At 38.1% G+C, this 22046-nt stretch overlaps 1 protein-coding gene across 1 annotated transcript in view; it reads right to left on the bottom strand.

The window, feature by feature from the left end:
• Positions 1-22046, bottom strand: part of LOC130432841 (A disintegrin and metalloproteinase with thrombospondin motifs 16) — a 55897-nt gene that overhangs the window by 21879 nt on the left and 11972 nt on the right. Inside the window, exons 4-13 of the mRNA XM_056762389.1 lie at positions 20162-20495; positions 19498-19700; positions 18652-18735; positions 16571-16730; positions 13988-14093; positions 13772-13909; positions 11319-11472; positions 7005-7100; positions 1727-1875; positions 1460-1632 (exon numbers count right to left, since the gene is read on the bottom strand). Of these exons, the coding sequence (XP_056618367.1) occupies positions 1460-1632; positions 1727-1875; positions 7005-7100; positions 11319-11472; positions 13772-13909; positions 13988-14093; positions 16571-16730; positions 18652-18735; positions 19498-19700; positions 20162-20495 (1597 nt within the window). The remainder of the gene's footprint in view (positions 1-1459; positions 1633-1726; positions 1876-7004; positions 7101-11318; positions 11473-13771; positions 13910-13987; positions 14094-16570; positions 16731-18651; positions 18736-19497; positions 19701-20161; positions 20496-22046) is intronic.

Below are 22046 nucleotides of genomic sequence, written 5' to 3'. Positions count from 1 at the left end.
TATTAAAAAAAAATCACACATCCTTAGGGGCAGTTCACACGGAACGCTTTTTCCATTCCAATGCGCTACTTTTCCTTTGTTTTTCTGTCAACACATGTTTGATGGACATGCATGACCGTTATGTTTGCATCTCCCGTATTTTGCAGCACCTTGCACATGAGCTCCGCGTCTTTAGGACGTTAATCAAATTAAAATATTTTTTCCAACTTTTACACTCAGCACTGCTCATCATTGCAAGTTCCAAAGCAGTGGACCTATCAGAAAAACTTGGAGGTGGCGCAAGCACGGCAAGCTCCTGTTTATAGTAGCAAGTTGGCATGAGTTGGCAGAGACCCCCTCGCGTTCTACGCTGAGCTTTTATAAACGTTTTTAGCCGCGATTCTGTGTGAATGTCTTCTTACTCTATTGCCCCAAGCCAATACTATTATTTACCCATAGGAAAATGTTTGTTTAATTACACTGTTGTTAAAGTTGAGTTAAAGGGATAGTTTAACCCAAAAGGAAAATTTGGTCATCATTTACTCAGCCTCAGAGTGATTAGAACTACTTGATTACTGACATTCTTCCAAATTTATTTCTCTGTGTTCAGCAGAACAAATGAATGTATACAGATTTGGATCCCTTTAAAGTCTAAAACTTAACCTACATGTAAATCTAAGCTTTTACCATAAGACTGATATTAATGCAGTTGCAGGACTGACAATTAAACTGACCCAATGGAAAACTATACTGTATATAATGAAGATACATATAAAGTATGAATGTGTTGGGATAAAACGTGTTTAAACTTCCCAGTCAGAATCTGACCAGAATAGCCATAACAAAAAATGTTGGTACTACCTGAACATTAACCTTTAACCTTTTTTTTCCCTTATCAGCATTGAAACAATATGAAATAATTCGTTTTTAGTTTCATCTTATAAGAACAGTCACAACTTTAATTGGTTCTGTGTATAAAGGAATGACTCATGTAAAGTGTTTCTCATTCCATAGAAATTCTTGTTTTAAAAAAGTATTTTTAAAACATAAAATATGATACATTTACATTTCCATGTGTAAGAATTTTAAGGTGTTATAGTAACAAGTTGTAAAATAATATAAAGGGTATATATTTATATCTAAATACTGTATCTACATTTTGCTTTATTAGTATAATTATATGTGACCCTGCCTGAGAAAACCAGGCTAAAGTCTCATAATCTAACTAATTCATGGCTTCAACTCAGTCAATATTATTATATCAAGGAAATATTTTTTCAGAATGTACTTTACAGTATATAGGATGATTTAATAGAGAAAACAGTAAATCAAAAAAGTTAATTTGTTATTTTAGTTGGGATTTCATAGTCAGGGTCAGATTTGATTTATCAAGACATTGCCAAAAACACCGTGCTACCATTTAACCACCAGTCAAACCTCCCCTCCACCCTAACCAATGATCAAACTCATATTGACCAACCGTCCACACGTGTGTAGGGTTTCCATTTGTAATGCCATCCACGAAAGGGCTTGCTGTTGAACTCAACACACTGCACAGCTCTGAAGTCCACAGTGTTGTGAGGACAATTATCAGTGTTACAGAGTTTATAAGAACGAGATGAGCCCTCACAAAATCTGCCGCCATACATCGGCCTGAGAGAGAACAGAACACAGGCCAGAAATAAATACAACTATACAAACGTATCTCCAGTCTCTTGCAATCATTGTTGTTGTGGTGTGATTGTACCTTGGATTTATGCAGTATCTCTCCCTGTAGGTCACTCCACTCTCACAGGTCCTAGAACAGATGGACCACCCAGACCAGGACGACCACTGACCATGAACTGGCTTTGGACCTTCATCGCCCTGCTTTACACACTGGCCACGACGACACCACTGAAAAACACACATTAGTCCGACTGGTAACACCATTGAAGGTCATGCTGAGTACAGTTACAACTCATGAGTAAGTTACAATTCAACCTAGTTTTGATTTAAAGGCTGACAAAGTTACAAACTAATGCACTACTAAATAGTTTTGCCTTGCACCATTTAACTTAGCCCCTGTTTACACCTTGTCATGAATCCGCCTACCCATGTCAGGTATTTCTTGGTCTTGAGGCAGAATCAGACGGGATCCCTCGTTTTATGTTGGAGAGAGACTATTTTGGCACCTATTGGTTGCCATACTCTCTCTCCGGTCTTGTCATTGTTCCTGCCCTCCTGTTTTCTAGTTAGTGTTAATTAGTTTATCCCCTGCACCTGTCCCCTCTTGATTTGGTTCCCTTTATATTGACCTTGTGTCTCTTGTCTTGTGCTGGTTCGTTGTTTGTGTCATCCGTGGTGAGTCCTGTGTCTTGTTTAGTTCAGTTTATTGTAGTTTATATGTCAAGTGTTAGTCTAGTTAAGTCCTGTTTCCATGTTTTGTTCTGTTACCCACATCGTGGGTGTTTGTTTAGTATTTTATTATTTAAGTCTTGTTAACACCCCTTACCCACTGTCTTGCGTTTGGGTCCTCCGTCCCTCACCACCCACGTTCATGACACACCTGGTATAAAGATGCTCTTTGGTCGATCAGATCACAAGTGGACGACGATATATACGTAAACAGGGTGTGAATCTTTTTGAGCTTGTCCACTTTTAACCACTTCCAGAGGTAGTCGAAAACGCATTTGACCAGATTGTATTTGTAGTGTAGACGCTCATGTGATCAAATGCGTTTGAGCAGCCACAGAAGCCCGCCTTCTGAGAATGCGCAGTGGCCAGAATGGATTTGAACTTTACCGGCTAAGACCTAAAAGATTGGTTTAAAGACAAAAACGTATCAGACACAGTGTTTTTTGCCATTCCAGATTTCTAACACACACTTCACGTGGTCTTACGGCTGTCAAAGCAGAAATAAAAACAATGCTTTCAGTATGTTTTTCTATCATCTCAGCTCGCTTTCATATGAAAATTTCATGTGCTTATTTTGTCCATTCGATCGAAAGATCAGAAACGGCAGATGTATTAACTCGCCCATGAACTCTCCCCTTGAAGAAATCAGGACAGAAGTGGACAGAAGAGACGGATTAAAAAAACAGGCGAAAACGGCCATATGTCTAATTCGTCCACTTGTGATACGATCGACCAAAATCCATCTTAATATCTGGTATAAACATGGCCTTAGTTGAAGTGAACTTGACATCTAAACAAAATATTTACAAGCCTCCGAACTGAAAAATTGGTTGGTATACTTTCCAAACTATAACTATTACTAAATAGTAGACTGACTACACTAAATCAATGTGCTTCCTTATTGACAGAACACTAGCCTATGTGAATAACTTACTTAGTTAGCATCTCTTCAGCACAAACATGTCCTGTTACTTACATATAATACAACCTAGAGAGATGCATTCCATCTAAAAGTGAATGCTCACACAGACCTCCCTGAAATGCCTCTTGTAAAAACACCCCCACAAATCTACATAATTTTGTAGTATGATTTGATTAAGACCGCCCAAATGTATATGCAAGTCAGGTGGGCGTACCTGTCAGTACAACTGTTTTGGAACCTGATGTTCCAAATATGGTAAGAGTCTTACATTTCCGTCACACACAGTATTCAACCAATCACTACGCACTTGTTAACTGGCCAATCATAGCACACCTCACTTTTCAGAGAGGCAGGGCAAAGAGGAGATACAAAAATGTACGGTTTGTGGAAAATACAGCGTTTTTGAACCATAAATCTTGTATACACATTGAATTACATCTAAAACGAACAATAATATTTGTTTTAGCCATGTCATATGACCCCTTTAACTAATGTTAAAGCGGCAGTCCGCAAGTTCTTCTGAGTAAAGATTTGCTTAAACGAATTATTGAGCAAGTACATGAAAGAACGGTGTTTAAAACTGTATCACTACCCTTGCTGGATTCACCACGGAAAACTTGTAATAATGGTTTGTAATTTGAGCTGTCGGGTCGACTGGTCAATCCTTATATGGTGTCTTTCATCTTTGCGTAATTTCCTCACATTCGTACACAGATGGTATGCGAGTGACAGGTGGTTTTTTAACTTGTACTCACAACTGCAGGGTAGGATTTCATACAATGTTTTCTATTTCTTATGCCATCGTTTAGTACTTTTACTTATAGATGCCAAGCAGTGTTCATCTGGGGATTCATCATTTGTGAAAAACAGGAAAGAACGAACTGATGACAGTTATGGAACCGGGAATGTGATCGGACTTGTTTACGGATCAGAAAACAAGAATTAATATCGGCAAGGCATTTCAAAGGTGGTGGGAACTCCGTGATCTGAAAGGATTGTAAATGGATGCAGTCATCGCTTTATTTCTTTCGAACAGGTAGCGTTAACCTTAAGACACTTCAATAGATAACCGAAAACCGTTGCGCACTTGTGTTAATACAGATGGGTACAGTTTCATACGTTGTTCGTTTTCTTAGTATTACAAATGTAATTTAAGAACCTAAGGTTATTCGAACTATTCGGGACCTTTTGTGATTTAGAAATTACGTTAACGCTACCTCCCCACATCTGTATTTCATGTGGCGCGAATTAGCACGGACAAGTGAAGCCTGTGATTTTACTCAAATTTACGGACTTATATCCCAGAAATGATGGCAATGCTTTGCACATAGTATATATAGTTGTGGTGTATAATGATTTATGACCGTACCTGTCAGCATTTGAAACCCTTCTGTACTGTTTGCGTTAATGAGTATCAATGAGAAATAACAAAATGACCTAGCACCCGAAATAATATCAAGACACTTCCAACACATCCTCCATTTGCGCTATTTGTGTCTGTTTATGTTCTTATTTGTTTCCTGTTATATCACCTGCCATTTTATCTGTGTATATATTGCCCTACTGATGTACAGTGAAGACTCTCACTGCTGAACTCTCACAGGACACGACTCAAAACATCAGACTCATCCGCGCAGCTGAGCAGTGCCGAATCACACCAGTATTGGGTGTAACTAGTTACTAAGTAATTAGTTACTGTAATTTAATTACTTTTCCCTTAAAAAATGAAAGTAAGGGATTACTCATATTTTTCCTGTAATTTAATTACAGTTACTTTTGATGTAATTAACTAAATACTTTGTGTAATTTATGCGTGTGCAATGGTGGAATTGACATCAAAATTCAAAATCCATGCTTTAATGTATAATTCTCACATTTGTAATACTTTATGTAGTTTAATATAATTTATTTGAATGAATTCAATAAGCCGTTTCATGTCTATCCTTGAATCACTTAGCTAAGCAAGGTTGATGTAGGATATAGAAAGTAATTAGTAATAAGTAACTAAATACTTTTTTGACAGAGTAAGTTTTACAGTAATCTAATTACACTATTGAATATGTAATAAGTAACTAGTAACTAATTACTTTTTCAGAGTAACTAACCCAACACTGATCACAACTCACGTTACGAAATACCTCCGCACATCCCCTGTAGTAGCATTAACAAACTGAGATGGCGACGGAGTGGCCAATCCTACGGACTGCCGCTTTAACAGTTTGATTTTAATAATGTAATAATAAACGTTGAAATTGACATACACTAACATCAATAAATGCTGTATTAGCATTGTTAATTGTTAGCCCTTTTAGCTAATGCAACTAATTGATAACAAATAGCAGCTTATTGTAAATCATTACCAAAATACTCAAAACCAATTACTCACATGCTGTCCCAAAATCTCTTATTTTCTCTCTCCTGTGAAACACACATGTATTGTGTACATATATTCAATAATATATAACTGGGGTTTGGGTCTGTCTTTGTGTTAAGTAATATAGGTTTTGAATGACATTAGGATGAATAAATGACTTGAATTCATTTTATAGATCAGTATTAAAGCATCAAGGTTTCATCACCATTTGATTCCCACAAGACACAATTAAACCCAGTTCAGCTCTTTGTAAGAAATAATCTTTGACTTCATGCAGTATAAGTAAGTGAACGAATCTCATTCCCAGTCACACACTCTCTATAAGTGCAACATGAGCCGCTTCCTCATGTGATCCAGCTGATATTTCCTGAAAGAAGATATCCAGGATTCCTAAAGCAGACTGTCATTATTAGTGTAGCATACTGTCATTGGCTCTCGCTTAGAATAAAGAGGATTAAACTGTCGTGTTCAATTTATTGCAAACCAAGTACCCCCAAGAGCCGTCGCTCCAACACATGCAAAAAACATCTCGCTCCGTTTCTCCAGCACGGACCACCAGCGCTCGGCTCTCTATCGGCCAGAAATGACATGTGTTGGAATAGGAGAGCTTGTTTTGTGAGGGAACTGTTCGTCATCCCTGATCGCCCGACCCACTGCGCCCCAGGCCGGGCCCGTAATTACCCTGATGCCCTAAACGCACTTCACTAACATAAGTGAGTAAAGAGACACCCCAGGAGGTCAGACGAGGCCTGCATGAGCTCATTAAACCCAATCTGTTGTGAAGGGCTTGAATCAGTGCAAAGGCATCCATAGAGAAGACCGAGAGAGGGAGAGAAGAGAGAGAAGAATGAAGGAATATTGCATCTGACAGCTAACATCTCTGTCTGTCTGTCTGTCGAGCTGTATTGTGTCTTTATACATATTTTAGTCCGTCTGATTATCTGCGTAACGGTCTGTGTGTCTTTATGTCTGTCTGACAATTCTGTGTAAAGTTCCTCAATCTCTATTGTGAACATCACAGTTACCAGTTTGATTTCCTTTCCCGACACCTACCATGAAATCTCTTTCACGCCACCGCCATTTACACTTGGCTTTCTCTGCTGTGCACAAGACATCTGTTAAAACCTATTCAAAGGAGGAAACAAAACCCCCAAAAAAGTTTTCTCCCTCCTGTGGTTAATGACATGAGCACAATAACCATGAGAAAACGTTAATGATTAAACTCATTGAGAGAAAAGTACGGCAGGCAACAGACGGTTTGGCTTTTGTGCCACTTGAGCTCAAAGGGAAGAGTAAAAAAAGGATTCTTTTAAAGACGCGACTCTGTCTCACCATCTCTGGACCACAGGCAGAACCCTCGGCCGCCGGCATGAATTTGGTCTCGCATTTTCTTCCAACCCGATGGCACCACAGGGCTTTGCAGATGTCCTGTGAAAAATATTAGACAGAAGCGTTGATATGGATATTTTTAAGAACCTCTATGTGTGACAAAAATCAGCTGGTCAGAGATCAGCCAGGAACACTAAGGTGGAATTACAATCTTATAGACTACAACAAACACAATGAATAGAAGTTCTTCACATGCTGTGAGTCTGTTAAAAAAAAACGAGAAACATATTTTCTGTCTTAAACACTCTGGAAATAATAGTGGCCTGTCAGGCATTTATTTGGCTTTTAAGAGCCATGTGTATTTTTTAAAACATTCTGAATATGAATAAATCTTTTATAAGAAGATTATTGTTTTGAAGAACGAAAGAAAAAATATGACAATCACAACAAAGGACATATTTTAAATGCTTTTATAAATACATGAAGAAAAATGTTTTTAATTAATTTAATGTTTTCAGTGTGTATAACAAATAGAGCAATACTTTTGTTATTACCACCATCTAAAGCAGAGAGTTTTTACTTTAATGTAAACAAAGTGTATATTTGTTTAAACTGTGAATGGGATTTAATGAGGGGTACAGATAGTCTAAAGATACATCAAATTTTGCCAATTTTATACCATAATCTGAGAGTAATCCTATTGGGCGCCATTACCAATTTTAAAAGTCAAAGTCTATTTATTCAGAGAGTGAGAAATGGAAATACTATCACACTTTATTTTAAAATGTATATTTGTTATGATCAAATCCTTGTGTTAGAACATATGATAAATAAAGTATATGCAAACACATTTCATTGTTAAAGATTTGAGGTTGTCAAAAGTAGTTCTAAGTGACCAATCGCCCATGTACTGTATGTTCTCATGACATTACATTTTAGAAAACAATTCCAAAACCTACCCCATAACCCATCAGACATGCCAAAAAGATTTACAATCTTATAATGACAGCCTACTATAGTATACAATATCTACATCCTCAACGCAGGGGTCATCTCATTCGCTCGCTCTCTATAAAACAAAAACAGCGAGAAACGGCTGCATGTTTTATATGTCTGTATAATTCACATCTGGATTATTGTCTCATATTTTGACAATGGCAGCACAGATGGGAGAACGAGGCAGCAGTTTTCCCAGAGTGATCACGCTCCAAATCCCAGCACAAGTTTCACAGCTGTATGTTTAAGTGAGACCTGCTCGAACCCATCCCCTGTTGTCCCTGCTGAGCACCAGGAGAGAGTTCTGTATCTAAATCTGCTAAAAAGACCACGGAGATACTAATTTATATTGAAACCAGTGGGACCTCCGGGTGACAGAACAATTTTGCACACTTAACATCTACAGAAGAAATTCTACCCCTTTGGTGTGGTCACCACCATGCTATGCGTACAAGAGAAAAAATCACACATTTTTCTGCATCCTTTTTGACTGCATCAAGTCCAGAATTACTGTTATATCATGTGCAAATGCAAATGCGAATATAGACAAAAACAAAAATATTATTTTGAATAGTTCCAAGTTAGAACCAAGTTAAAAATGCAAAGGGTAACAATGAATTGATAAGATTTTTAATGTATTAACTGTAGTTAATAGACAATACAATAGCATTATAAGATGCATTACAAAAACTACTTGTATAATGCATTACACATACAGTATACTGTATGCTTTAAGTAAAGTGTTACCGAAAGTTCTTTCATCATTCCTTCATGTCATTCCAAACCTGTATGATAATAACGCAAAGATGAAAAATGTTTAAGTGTTTTTACAGTGTATCTATCTCGTTTCACAGAAAAGAGAGTCATATTTACATTTATGCATTTGCCAGACGCTTTTATCCAAAGCGATTTATATAGTATTAGACTATACATTTATACTTTGGTTTGTGCAATCCCTTGGGATCGAACCCACAACCTTGCATTGTTAACGCAATGCTCTTACCACTTAGCTACAGCAAAGCTAATTTGTCATATACATATTTTGTAAAACATGAGGGTGATTAAAGGATGACAACATTTTTCTGTTTGGGTGAACTATCCTTTTATAGTACAGAAATGTGTCCATATGTTCAATTCTAACTCTGCCCATTTCAATTATGATGACAATTTCTTAGAGCTAAATTATTCACTGTGCAATAATAATCATCATCTGGATTAATCCATGCACAAAAAATTTACTTCTCCCATTGCTTAGGTTGCATGTATACAGTTAGTGAGGAACTGAGCTTGCAGAGGTTCCCACTGGCGTCCTTCCAAAGTATATTTAGCTCTGCCTCTGTTTCACGAGACTGTTCTAGCCTAAAGAATATTGAGAGAAATCAAATTCCTCTACGGGAGTTTCTAATTTTAGATAACGAAGCAGAGAATAACGATCAGAGCCAATCTAAAATGGGCCTGAATTTCTGTAACTTGGAAAAAATTTGGAGCTGATTTACATATTTCAGCTGAGAAACAAAACAAGTGCTCTCTGAGGCGTGCGAGTATGCACTGATATCACAAGCAACTGATCAGTGATATAAAACATCTTACACAGGGGAACCTACGGTAACAAACACTCTACAGTAAAGAATGCTGGTCGGTGTTGATGTTGACATCACATGCTTAGAGGCATATACAAAACAATGCATCGACTGGAAGCTTTCCGTTCCATTTGTGATCTGACAAGCACCTCATAAAAAGCGATTTATTATATTTGACAATGAAACGATTTTTTCCAACATCCCAGCAAGCCAACATTCCATACAAACGCATACCAAAAAGTAATTGTTGAGATCGAGCAAATTATTTTTAATAAAAGACTATAAGGACAAAGATTGGAATAGTCACGCACAACAACACCAGGAAGAATTTTAAGAAAGTAAATTGAGGCCATTTTGATTCATGCTGACATTGTGAATCATAAACATTGTGAATGTGGTGAATCTGACAGGGAGCTCATTTAATAGACATCTTAGCAATGCATGTATACTATTAGGGTCATATAGTAAAATACTGTATGATGATACAGTCTAGTGAAAGGTGATCTTGGATCAGTTGGCTTACTCTCAGGAAATGTAATACATATGTGCCCTGGTGCTGCGTGACTGATCTTCCAAAGACTTCAGTTAAGGTACGTTTTTCTGGTTTCTGGTTCATTCTGGAGAGCTGGTAAACTATAGGCCTCTATCTCAATCCCAGTCATGCTTTATCTTGCTCTCCCGCTGAACCAAGACTGGATTTCAAAATCAGAACCTTAAATACAACGTAAAGAACCTAACAAATGGATTCTTATCAGCTGAAAATACCCTTTTAGTTAAAGCACAGCTTAGCCTTGCTCAAATACATTAGTGTCATGCTCCTGTTAAAACGATCAGCAAAGCTTCAAGAGTATGACTACACTGGCAAACAACTATTAATTAATAACAATAATTGCAATATCATTTTTCTTAACTCAATAAGCAAATTTAGTGATAAAAATTATTTTGACAAATTTGTTTCAGAAAACAAGACTTAATTTTGGACAGGTCATTTTGTTTCATCAAGATAAATAAGATGCAAAATATTAAGCAAGAATAAGGAATGAAGGTTGTGCATTATTTCTACAAGTAAATCGTTATAAAGAGCAACTTCCTGTTTTAGAGTGGCATTTGGTAGTATATTATAACGATTCTTCATTAACATTCTGCAAAATGTATACGATAACTTAGGGTACGTTAACATGATATTAAAGTACTAAAAATGGAAAAGTGTATTTCTGAACAACAGACAATGAGAATGTTGTCCAAATGATCCATGAACAGTATCCACGAACATGACTAAAACTGCTGTATTCACACTAGGCAAGAAGTTGGCAGTGTCACTTTGTAAATAAACGTAATACGCACGCGCATATTCAAATTGTTGTTGTTTACCTGGACACAACATTGTTTAAATAACTTGCGTTTTAAAACCTAATTTCAAACATTTGTGTTTTCAAACCCCCCCAATGTCACTCCTGTGTAAATGAACAGCTAAATTGAAGAAAATTATGTTTTTTGTTAAATTGAAAATTGGTTTGTGTTCGTATAATCTGCCAATAAACACTGTCAACATTCACAACTATAATTCAATGATCAAGACGATTATCATTCTGGAAGGTTTTTGCTTAATGATGGAGGTGCACTTAAGTACTAAAACACTCATTTCGACATGACTTGAAGGTAACTTAAACTAGCACCAGCAGTTTCATAAAAAAATATACAAATGAAGGCATATTTGTATTAATTGCTAAAAAAGTCTTGCCTTCTTGAAGTCCAGAGTGCACAATTTGGCTTTCTCTCCAAACTGCCATTTGCACTGGGTATCGGCGTCATACAGCTCTCCAGGAAGTTTCTCAGGGTATCTGTACTCCTGTATGGCGCTGGGCTCATCAGACAGACAGGTGGCCTGGGCGGTACTGAGACAGAAACATGGTTGACTCATACATGCTGTTAAATAGCTTTATTCCAGTACAGTAGGGGGAAACCATGACAACATAACAAGCATAGTTCCCTTGGCTACACTTAGAGATCTTTCTTTTCAACACTTACTTTGACTTTATCATGACGTCTGTTATTGAACCCTGCCGTTATAATAGGGGCCAGAAACGAGAATCTTTATGTAAAGCGATGGTAAGGATCATGAGAAAATATTTCAGAACAAATTTTTTATACAATCAGAGGTACAGTTAAACACTGAATGAGTTTAGAGTAGTTTAGCAGAGATATGTGCTGGTCTGTGCTATGGTTGTATTAGGTGTCACATTGGCAGGCATAGATATAGATGGCTCATTATTGTTTGATTTTATGGGCCACTAGACTTACATATTGTACGTGTATAACATATATGGTACACTTTCAAATCAGATTCCTTGTTGTTGGAACATTGGTCCTTTGAAACACATTCAGCTATCGCAGCATCCCTCTTCTATGCACCCTGTGAAGGGAATCCTTGTCTGATTTATGAAATTCTTCTCGTGTGCATGTAAGCACTGCTTTCAATTAGCTCAGACTAGATCAATGCAGTAGTCTGGAGTCGAGCATCTGGCCCGCAGAAGCCAAAATATCAGCGTGAGATGAATCATATTCAGTTCGTCACCACTACTCAGTTTTCACAGAGTCACCTCTTTAAGTTCCCTCAAGATTAAGGCAACCAACAGCTTTAACCCAGACCTTGTTGGGCCTGCCCCAGCAAGACTTCCTTTCAAGTTCTTATTTTTATTAGTGGGGAAAGTGATAAAAGAATGGTGCTATGGAAAGGAAGGACAGAAGGTCTGAAATCAGATATTTAGTCTTTAGCTACTTGAAGGTCTTGTGATCTGCAGTCTGTCGATGTAGGCACAGGGTGACGTAGGTGAAACAAGGCAGGTTGTGATGAATGGATAACAGATGGGAAGACGGCTGACGAAAAGTAAGTTGCTATAATCTGAAGCATGTCTCTTCTACGCTGCTGTTTTTGAGGCGGGTGGAAGTGGAATGATCATTTTGAAAATGCCCAGACAGTGCTGGAAAAAGCACTCGCTGACAGGCAGATCTCTGTAGGGTTCCTGGTTAAATCAAATCAGCTTCGTTCCTGCAAGGGCAAGTCCTGCAGAATGTAGATGCAATGCTAACTAAACACACCTTAAGCAGATACCTGAAGTCCTTGGGATTGGACGAAACTAAACTCTGAAAGATGTCCTGAAACAAATGGATTGAGAAACAATCTAACAAACCTAGCGGTTTCTTTACCAAGGAAAAATCATGAGAAAGACTGTCCCAGCATTGTGGAGTCACATTTTACCAAGAAGGACAACTGTTGGTCCTAGGAGACCATACCTACCTGTAAGAACGATAAAGAAAAATAATTCAGGTCAAGCTCCAACACCGACCATAAGCCCAAAGCAACCCCAAACTTCACCCTGACATGCTATTGTTTGCTAGGAATGTTGCTCAAGGACCAACAGTGGAGAATACAGTATATCCTTCTTGGCTGAGATCACAAGGACTCAGCATGACACAGTTTCAAAGTCTTGTTAATCATTGCAAGCCCCAATTTCCAAACAGTTTCCCATTCTTTTGCTGTTGTTTTTCCTGCTCTATCCAACTATCCAACCGGTATTCAGCTTCCACATGAAGTTGCGCTAAGAAGGGGGCGGAGAAAACAGGTGTAATAACCGCCTTGGCAGGGAATCCCTCAATCCTGTGAAGCCTCCAACTACTGATTCATCTCACTGCCAGGGAGCTCACCCAGACAGAAAAGAGGATGAGGTCATCATGATAACTAAGCACATATTACATGATGGTTAATTTAAGGGCATCAAATCAAACTGATCCAGTTTCGCAAGCACAGACAGAAAGAAATTTAAAACCTGAAGCTACTTGGTATACATATCAGAACCAAAACAGCACTACAAATACTACTTTTAAAAGATGAGGTTGGTGTCTAGACTCTCACACCGGGTGAGCTTGCATGGATGACTGATGGACAGGACATGCTTGATAAAGGGCACGGTTGTTAATACCATCACAAAGTTTTTCTAATATTGCTTTGGTTTGCTAATGGGTTGAGCATGTGATTCAGGGATAATCCTTCCAAGTGGTAAAGGCCCAGTATAGCAACATCAACAACATCACGTAACAAAAAAGAAATCTATAGTATAAAAAATTAGCAATGTTGTTTCGAAAACAGAGAGAAAAATTTAACTTTTGCTACCATAAAGATCATTCTTTCCTCACCTCAGAAACCTATTTAGATATTGTCGGCTACAGGATGACCAGGAAAATAATCCATTGTGTCCAGCTAGGGTGGGAGACATGATGTTTCCAACCGACTTCTTACATATGTTGCCTTCTCCATCATGGATCATTCCAAAGCTGTTAAATAAAAAGCTTTTTGCTATTTTAATGCTATAAAGAGGTGTAAGAAGAGTTAGTTATGAATTCATCTCTTACTTGTGTCCAGATTCGTGGGCAATGGTGAAGGCTAGACCAAGACCTGTGTCCTCATTGATAGTGCAGCTTCGATACTTGCTGCACATTCCACTTATTGGAGCAAAACCTGAAATTAGGCAAAATGAATTTATTGGCTCATCTGTTTTATCACAGGTCAAAGCAATCAATGAATGTATGGTCTGCGGTGCAAGGGGGATTTAAATCAAAGCAGAAGACCAAACAATACACCTGATAACCTGAATTAATAAATCTTGATAAAATAACGCCATTTTAACTGAAAAAAGTAAGGGGCCAAAGGACAACAAGTTTTACTGTATAGATAGTAAGAAGTTAACTAATGGAATAAGATCAATGTTTAGAATTTATTTATTTCAGGGTTGCCAGCTAAAGAGGAAGAAACCTAGTTCAGTTGTTTCAAATCTTAAAAGATATATGGGTTACATGAATCAGTATGGATGGAAATTAAATTTGGTCTTGTGCAGGTAAAAGTCATATATAAATTGTGGTATATATATAAAACAAGAAAGGGTAACTCCAAAAATGCTTTGAACGATTCTAAAAGTGATACTTTATGGGCCTGAGAGATCTAAGGAAACTGTATTTTATGACAGATTTCCAAGTCTTGACTTTCTAACAAAACCTATGGAGACTGAGTACAGTATTTGTTGGCCCAAAGTCAAATCCCAAAAGCACCACAGGAGTTTGATTTATTTACCTCCAACCACTTAACATATGTTCCGTTCTTTGACATACTGAGCTAAGCATTATATGATAAAATATGCATTGCATAAATATATGTTGCACAAGAACATGCTGTGATTTATTTGTCTTTGGAAAAACAATGCCCACAAAAAAAACATAATATACTCAACCAAAAATATTTTTAAGAACCCTTGAAGAACATTTGATTTATAAATTCATTTAATGGAGTTTGGAAGCATCATGTTAATCTAATCTGCCCAATCACAAAGCTCCAGCTAGCATATATTTACTTCTGCTAACCTCACGCCTGCAACCATTCATCTGGCATCCCTTCTCAAACCCAAGTCCAGCTTTTAACTTTTTATCATGAAATTTAGCGTAGTCTATTGGGGTTTACTTTGCAATAACAACCGGTTGACTGTACATTATCCCCTACATGTGAACTTGTGAACTGTAAAACGCAAAAATGAATTTTACCACAGAATGGTGCTAGCTCGTATTGTGAAGTTACTCTTCAAAAGTGTTGGGTAAATTACTCTGAAAAAGTAATTAATTACTAGTTACTTATTACATATTAAATAGTGTAATTAGATTACTGTATAACTTACTCTGTCCAAAAAGTATTTAGTTACTTATTACTAATTACTTTCTATATCCTACATCAACCTTGATTAGCTAAGTGATTCAAGGATAGACATGAAACGGCTTATTTAATTCATAAAAATAAATTATATTAAACTACATAAAGTATTACAAATGTGAGAATTATACATTAAAGCATGGATTTTGAATTTTGATGTCAATTCCACTATTGCACACGCATAAATTACAGAAATTATTTAGTTAATTAAATCAAAAGTAACTGTAATTAAATTACAGGAAAAATTTGAGTAATCCCTTACTTTAATTTTTCAAGGGAAAAGTCATTAAATTACAGTAACTATATACTTAGTAACTAGTTACACCCAATGCTGCTCTTCAAAATACAAACATTATGAGTTAATCAGACTGCGTAACAGAACATGCCTCACTACAAGCACACATACATTTCAATTTGTTTCCTGAAAACTATGTAATTTGTTATAATTATGTATGAGGCTAATCCAGTGAGGAGACTTATTTGGTATACAGTGTTGTTTTCTGAGGTGTGGTACTGTACCCAAAGAGCGTATTGTGCTAACAAAGGTTCAGCAGTGCTCTTTAATCTTCCAGTGCGACCTCTGAAAGATGAGTAATATCCCCTGACCCTTTCACCTATGAATTTGAGGTGTGTTAGCCACAGGCTGTGCTGAAGTGTTAATCATTGACTCTCCTCAAATGTTGTGTTCCTAGACACCCTTTGAACTGTGGCCTTGCATTTGAGGGGCAAGGCTAGGTTTGCTAATGAGGTAGGCAGGGAGAGATTCTTTCATTCAGCAAAGGGTGGAGACCTAAACTAGAGCTCTCATAGAAAAGAGGCTATTAGGAAGAACAGTTTTATAAAGCTCTAAATAATTCAGAAATGTTGATGATGTGGAACATTTACCTGTTAAGTATTATGAACAGTTGTACCCAAACATACAGCTTTAAAAAGAAGGTTATTAATCTTAAAAATACTATGATTTTTTTACTCAATTGTTTTGTAAAAAGTGTCTGAATATAGAAAAAATGTCCTACTAGTAATAATTTCGAACTACAGTAGTTTTATTGACGTTTACAGTACACCTCCTACTCAAGAAGCAAATAGGGGTTAATTGTGTTGCTTAAAGGGAAAACTGTGATAGATAATGAATTGACTTATGTCGGGTCTGAACCTCCAGCTGTTACCAGCGTAGACCTCCTTGCTTTCTGCCAAAACAAGTGTGATAAGACTGATCTCAAATCAACAGATGGTGTTCTTACCTAAAGTGTCACATGGTTCATTCTTCCAGGAACAGATATCCAGACCAGTCAGAAGGATGGCGTGATCATGACGCCGACCTTCTCGTCCTGACAAACCAGACTGCCACTGACAGAAACTGTTCAGTGTGTGGTCAGCATGATGGTTAATCATCAGTCCATCCTGAGAGAGTAGAGTAAGGCAAAGTACTGTAGTTCAGAGCAGATATAAGTGGGGAGAGTAGACCAGAGTAGAGTGGGGTATAGTATAGTGGGATATAGTATAGTGGGATAGAGAAGAGTAGAGTGGGGTAGAGTAGGTCAGAATAAAGTAAGGGAGAGTGTGGATCAGAGTAGAGTAGAATGGCAAAGTGGAGCAAAGTAAAGATGAATGGGGTAGAGTGTGGTAGAGTAGAGTAGAGTAGAGTAGAGTAGAGTAGAGTAGAGTAGGGTAGAGTAGGGTAGAGTAGGGTAGAGTAGGGTAGAGTAGGGTAGAGTAGGGTAGAGTAGGGTAGAGTAGTGTAGAGTAGTGTAGAGTAGTGTAGAGTAGTGTAGAGTAGTGTAGAGTAGTGTAGAGTAGTGTAGAGTAGTGTAGAGTAGTGTAGAGTAGTGTAGAGTAGGGTAGAGTAGGGTAGAGTAGTGTAGAGTAGAGCAAAGTAAAGAAGATTGGGGAATAGTTGATTACAGTAGAACAGAGTATAGTAAGGAGAGTAAGGGAGAGGTAGGGTTAAGTTAAAGAAAGGTGGGGAAGACTAGAGGGGTGGAGTAGAGGAGAGTAAATTAAAATGGGGCAGAGTAGAGTAGAATGGGGTAGAGTGAGGTAGGGTAGAGTTGAATGGGGTAAAAGTGGGGTAGAAGGGGGAAAGAGTTGAGTACAGTACAGCAGAGCAGAGTATAGAGCTGAGTACAGTAGACCAGAGTATAGTAGAGTGGAGTACGATAGTGTATGGTAAGGTAAGGGTTTAGTTAAAGAAGAGTGGGGAGGAGTAATTGGGGTGGAGTAGTGTAGAGTGGGGTAGAACAGAGTAGAGTAGGGTAGAGAAGAGTAGAGCAAAGAAGAGTAGAATGGGGTAGAGTAGGTTAGGGTTAAGTTAAGGAAGAGTGGGGAAGAGTAGAGTGGGGTAGAATGGGGTAGAGAAGAGGAGAGCAGAGTACAGTATTGTAAAAAATGGGGTCGATTTGAGAGGGGTTGATTATAGTAAAGTGGAGTAATGCAAAGAAAAGTTCTGCAGAGTGGAGTGGGGTAGAGTAGAGTAGATTATAATGCAGAAGAGTGGGGCACAACATAAAGAGTACAGTACTGTTGAGTAGAGAAAAATGGAGTAGGATTAAGTAGAGCAGTGTAGAGTATATAAGGGTATTGTGAGTATGTGGTGAAATACAGGAAAACACTGTTGGTGAAATGTCATAAACTCCTGGAAGACCAACTCAAGTTGCTCATAAATATCTGAGCTGAGCAATTATCTGCTGCCTCTGTTGACCCCTCCTCGGTAAATGAGTCTGTGGGCAATAAGCCCCTCATGATGACCCCAGCTGATCCTGAATCACTGTTGCTAATTCTTCCAACAAAAGAAAGGATAAGAGTAATTTTCTGCATTCCTCATCTTGTGGCTAAGGTGAACTTCATTAACATTAGCACAGGTGTATCAGTAACAAAGCCCTAATCTTCCGCCGTCTGCTGGCCTATTTTCCCACCGACACTACCCTCATATGGCTGGAATCCAGTGGAATGTCGTTCAAGCAATTATACGGTCATCTTTTGAACAAGACCCGTTCAGATAGAACATCTCAAAAAAGCCAAGGAGACAAGCTCCCGAAGGACAATAAAATCCACCATCTGACATGTTGCATAACCTTTTAAACCTCTGTATTATCTAAACTTCTCATGGTCCATGACATCAATCATCTCCAGAGGACTTTTCCCTACTGTTTGACATTACTTCATTTACAAAGATATCTACACTTAGCTAAGTATTAACATTTCAGTTTGGACACGTACACATTATTGATGGGTTAATATACTGTAGTCGATGAAATATTCTTAAAACATCTTAAAATCTTTCAACTATAATATAAATTAAGTCAAAATTTTAAAATAATCTCACCTGGTCTTCATCCAACAGTATTAGTCCAACAATTACAATGTTGATGTCACCTCCAATCGTTCCATCTTTAAAAAGTGTCGAGACCTTTGTGAAGATAAGGAACAATATAAATATATATATCATTTTTTTGTGCAAATGCAGCATTTATTGTAAGGCATTTAAACTCAGTATGACCTATTTAGAGACCTACCAACAGCTTCTCTTGGGGAAAAGAGAAACTTGTGGCTGGGATGTTTCTCCAAACTTCTTCAAAGCCTCACCTCTTTGTAGGCATATCAGATGTACTTAAGGGAATGCCTAATCCCATATATCTCACTGGCTTTTGAAACAGGATAGGGATAAAGTCTCTGGGATGGTTTAAGGTGCTCAGGTATCATAAATACAAACACTTCGTCCCCCAAAACAATTCCTTCTATTTTGTCTTATTTTGGTGACACCAACACAAGAGACAGCCAGACTGATCTCAGGTGTCTGTATTTTGCTGATCCTTTGTTAAACAAAACTCTTACAAGGCCTTCACAGGTTTGATGGTCATGCTCCAAACATGTAACACTATCATATTTTTTATTATTGCTCAGATGTGTTTTCATTGGTTCTTAGATTTTTGTTCTATGATTACTCTTAAAAGAGTAAGAGTTTTATCAATCATTAACCAGTTCGGTCGACAGCCAGATATACCACAACCAAGTGAAAACACATGTTGACCTCAGCTTGACATTATGGTCTGTCTTTTGATAGCATGTCCAATTGTGGAACACAATATGCTTGTAACATAGAACGGATGGACAAATGGATAGGTGGACAAACAGACCAGTAAATAGATGGATAGACAAATGTATGATTTACCATGTTTAAAACAGTAAGGACATAAGTGGTTATGTTCTCTTGACCATGATTCTCCATCATTTTACGGTCGACCACCACCAATGTCTCCACATTTAGTCTCTGGTATGACTGAGGTTTCGGCATGATGGCTCGTTTCCCCCTGGACATAAGTTTGTATTCATCCGGAAAAATATAGATATCTTCCTCGGGTGGTTTAGGCATATCTGTAACACAGAGACAATATCACTCAGGTGTCAGACACTCATTGGTGACCAATTTATTGTTAGACTAGAAATATGCTGAGTGCTTGGAGAATTAGGTTTATATAAGACACCAATCTACACCATCTGTGTCAAACTGTATAAGCTGTTACCTCACGTCCCACATAAGATTTATTTAGTGAATGGTTATAATGGTTCAAATGCAGTGTGAGGATATAGTGTATGTTTAGTGCTGGTGAGAATAATTCACCCCTGACCAAACACAATACAGGTGTGTAATGATGTCATGGTGTCAGAAATGAAAACATGCTAAAGCTGACCCTTAAACAGCTGTGACTTCATTGCATATGACCGCTATCCAAAACACCCTCCCCCATTGACTGTCCAGTACAATGTAATGTAAACCAGCTTGGTGGAAATACAGACTTGTAAGGTATATTTGGAGAGAGGCTGTCCTTACATACATTTCTTCCGTCTTCCACAGTAGTGCTGTCTCTGATGGTAGTTGTCATGATTATGTGGCGTACGCTGATACTCCTCTGGATCTGTGTGTTTGCGTGGGGTCGTCTCATCTCTTATGCTTGTTCCCCACATGTAAGGGAATCCCGTGCCGGAAGACTTTTTCTCAGATGTCATTCTTTTTCTTCTGATGTTTGTCTGTGTTTCGGTCAGTGTGGATCTCTTGTACAGGATGTGGGGATGGTGATCAGATGGTTCTGAGAAGCTCTCCAAAAGTGCCTGATGTGGGTGCAGTGGCTTCAGGAAATAATCAGCCTCTTGAGTCCTGATCAAACCTGACTAGAGGAAAAACACACACTAGTCAGCGCCTCGCCATCTGATGAATAAATTCTTTCTATGCAACACAAAATCAAACATAATGATCATGTGCTTTGGAACATAAAACAGACGCTTTCTTAATGTTCTCAAGACGTCTACAGACTCCAGATTATCAGATCGTTGGGCGAGACTGAAAGCTGAAATTCATCTGCATTAAAAGCTGTATTGCTGACACAACCCTTCCGAAAAGCTATTTAGACCAGCAGGAATTTCCATCGCGCAGTATGCCCTTACATCTATAACACAACAACCGCTGGTGATCATCAATCTTGGAACTTTCAAGAGAGAAGTGTGATTCTTGTTACAATGAGAGCAGATTACATTTTTAGTGTTTTACTTGCATGTAAAACCTAGCTCAGTTTGTGACATAAACACCCCAATTCCCATTCATTGAGAGTCATTCTATCACATATACACTTCACATCCAATGCACTCTCAAGGACTCTTCAAACGCCCGCCTATATGTCATGTCAGGTCACAACAGGACCTCGCTTGAATACTCATTTTGCTCACCCAGTTCGCTACAGTCTGAAAATGATCCTTAATTGGGCTCAAAGGACCAGCTCCTCTCCAAACAAACAGACTGAGAACCCTTCTGAGAACCTGCTTGAACCCAATGTGCATTTGATTATCTGTCATCATTGCCAAAAACACTTAAGTTCATTGCAAGGCAATCATGCAGACTATAGCCTGTAAAACATATGTTGAGCTCTGGGAATAGAAAACAGAGGCGAAGCAGGTTGGATGTAAGCTTTTTCGGTATCATTTTATGCTGTATTTGAAACTGCCTTCAATATATGCGTGGGGTCTATTATGATGCCCAGTGATAATTTAGCAAGTACTGTATGTCTACATATGTTTATGTACACATGCCTGTTCACCATCACTCATTTATGAGTCTGTATGGTCGGAAGCAAATGAGGGCTTACGCCAAACTTTGAACAGTGCGTGTTATATCAAGCCCAAGGTTCTAAACACAGAGTTGATGTTGATCTAATAAATGTCACCGATTATTATCCCATAATTCACTTTTGGGACTCTATTACCTACCCAGTTGACCGGAGGTCCGGTCTCACTGGCTCCAGGAATGTTGCCTTCGTTAAGTACTCAATGAGGTCTGGCCAGACTAAACAACTCAGATCCAAGATCATAGTGCGTGTTGGGATACAGAGCTCATCTCGTAATTAACGCCTGTATAGGAGGTAACTGCTGACAGATTTCGACAAGCGTCTTTTCAAACAAACACTTGCGTGATACTGAACAGATGAATAAACACGTGGAGCGGCCCAAGATGTACGACGACAATAAGATATTTCGATTAACACCACGCTCGTCCTTAGAGAGCTTTTTGAGTGAAATAAGTATGATAAACTGGACTAAACAACTGCTCCAGAAGACACAATGGATCCATCAATTCGTACACAGGCGTGTGGATTGATGTGGAAATCACAGCCTTAAAATTCTTTTTTATGACACTACATGAAAACTGTTGACACTACTTGTAGAAGATCT

This window comes from Triplophysa dalaica, chromosome 12, assembly GCF_015846415.1.
Source record: "Triplophysa dalaica isolate WHDGS20190420 chromosome 12, ASM1584641v1, whole genome shotgun sequence".
NCBI classification, from domain to species: Eukaryota; Metazoa; Chordata; class Actinopteri; order Cypriniformes; family Nemacheilidae; genus Triplophysa; species Triplophysa dalaica.
This window is presented reverse-complemented; position numbering and strand designations above follow the sequence as displayed.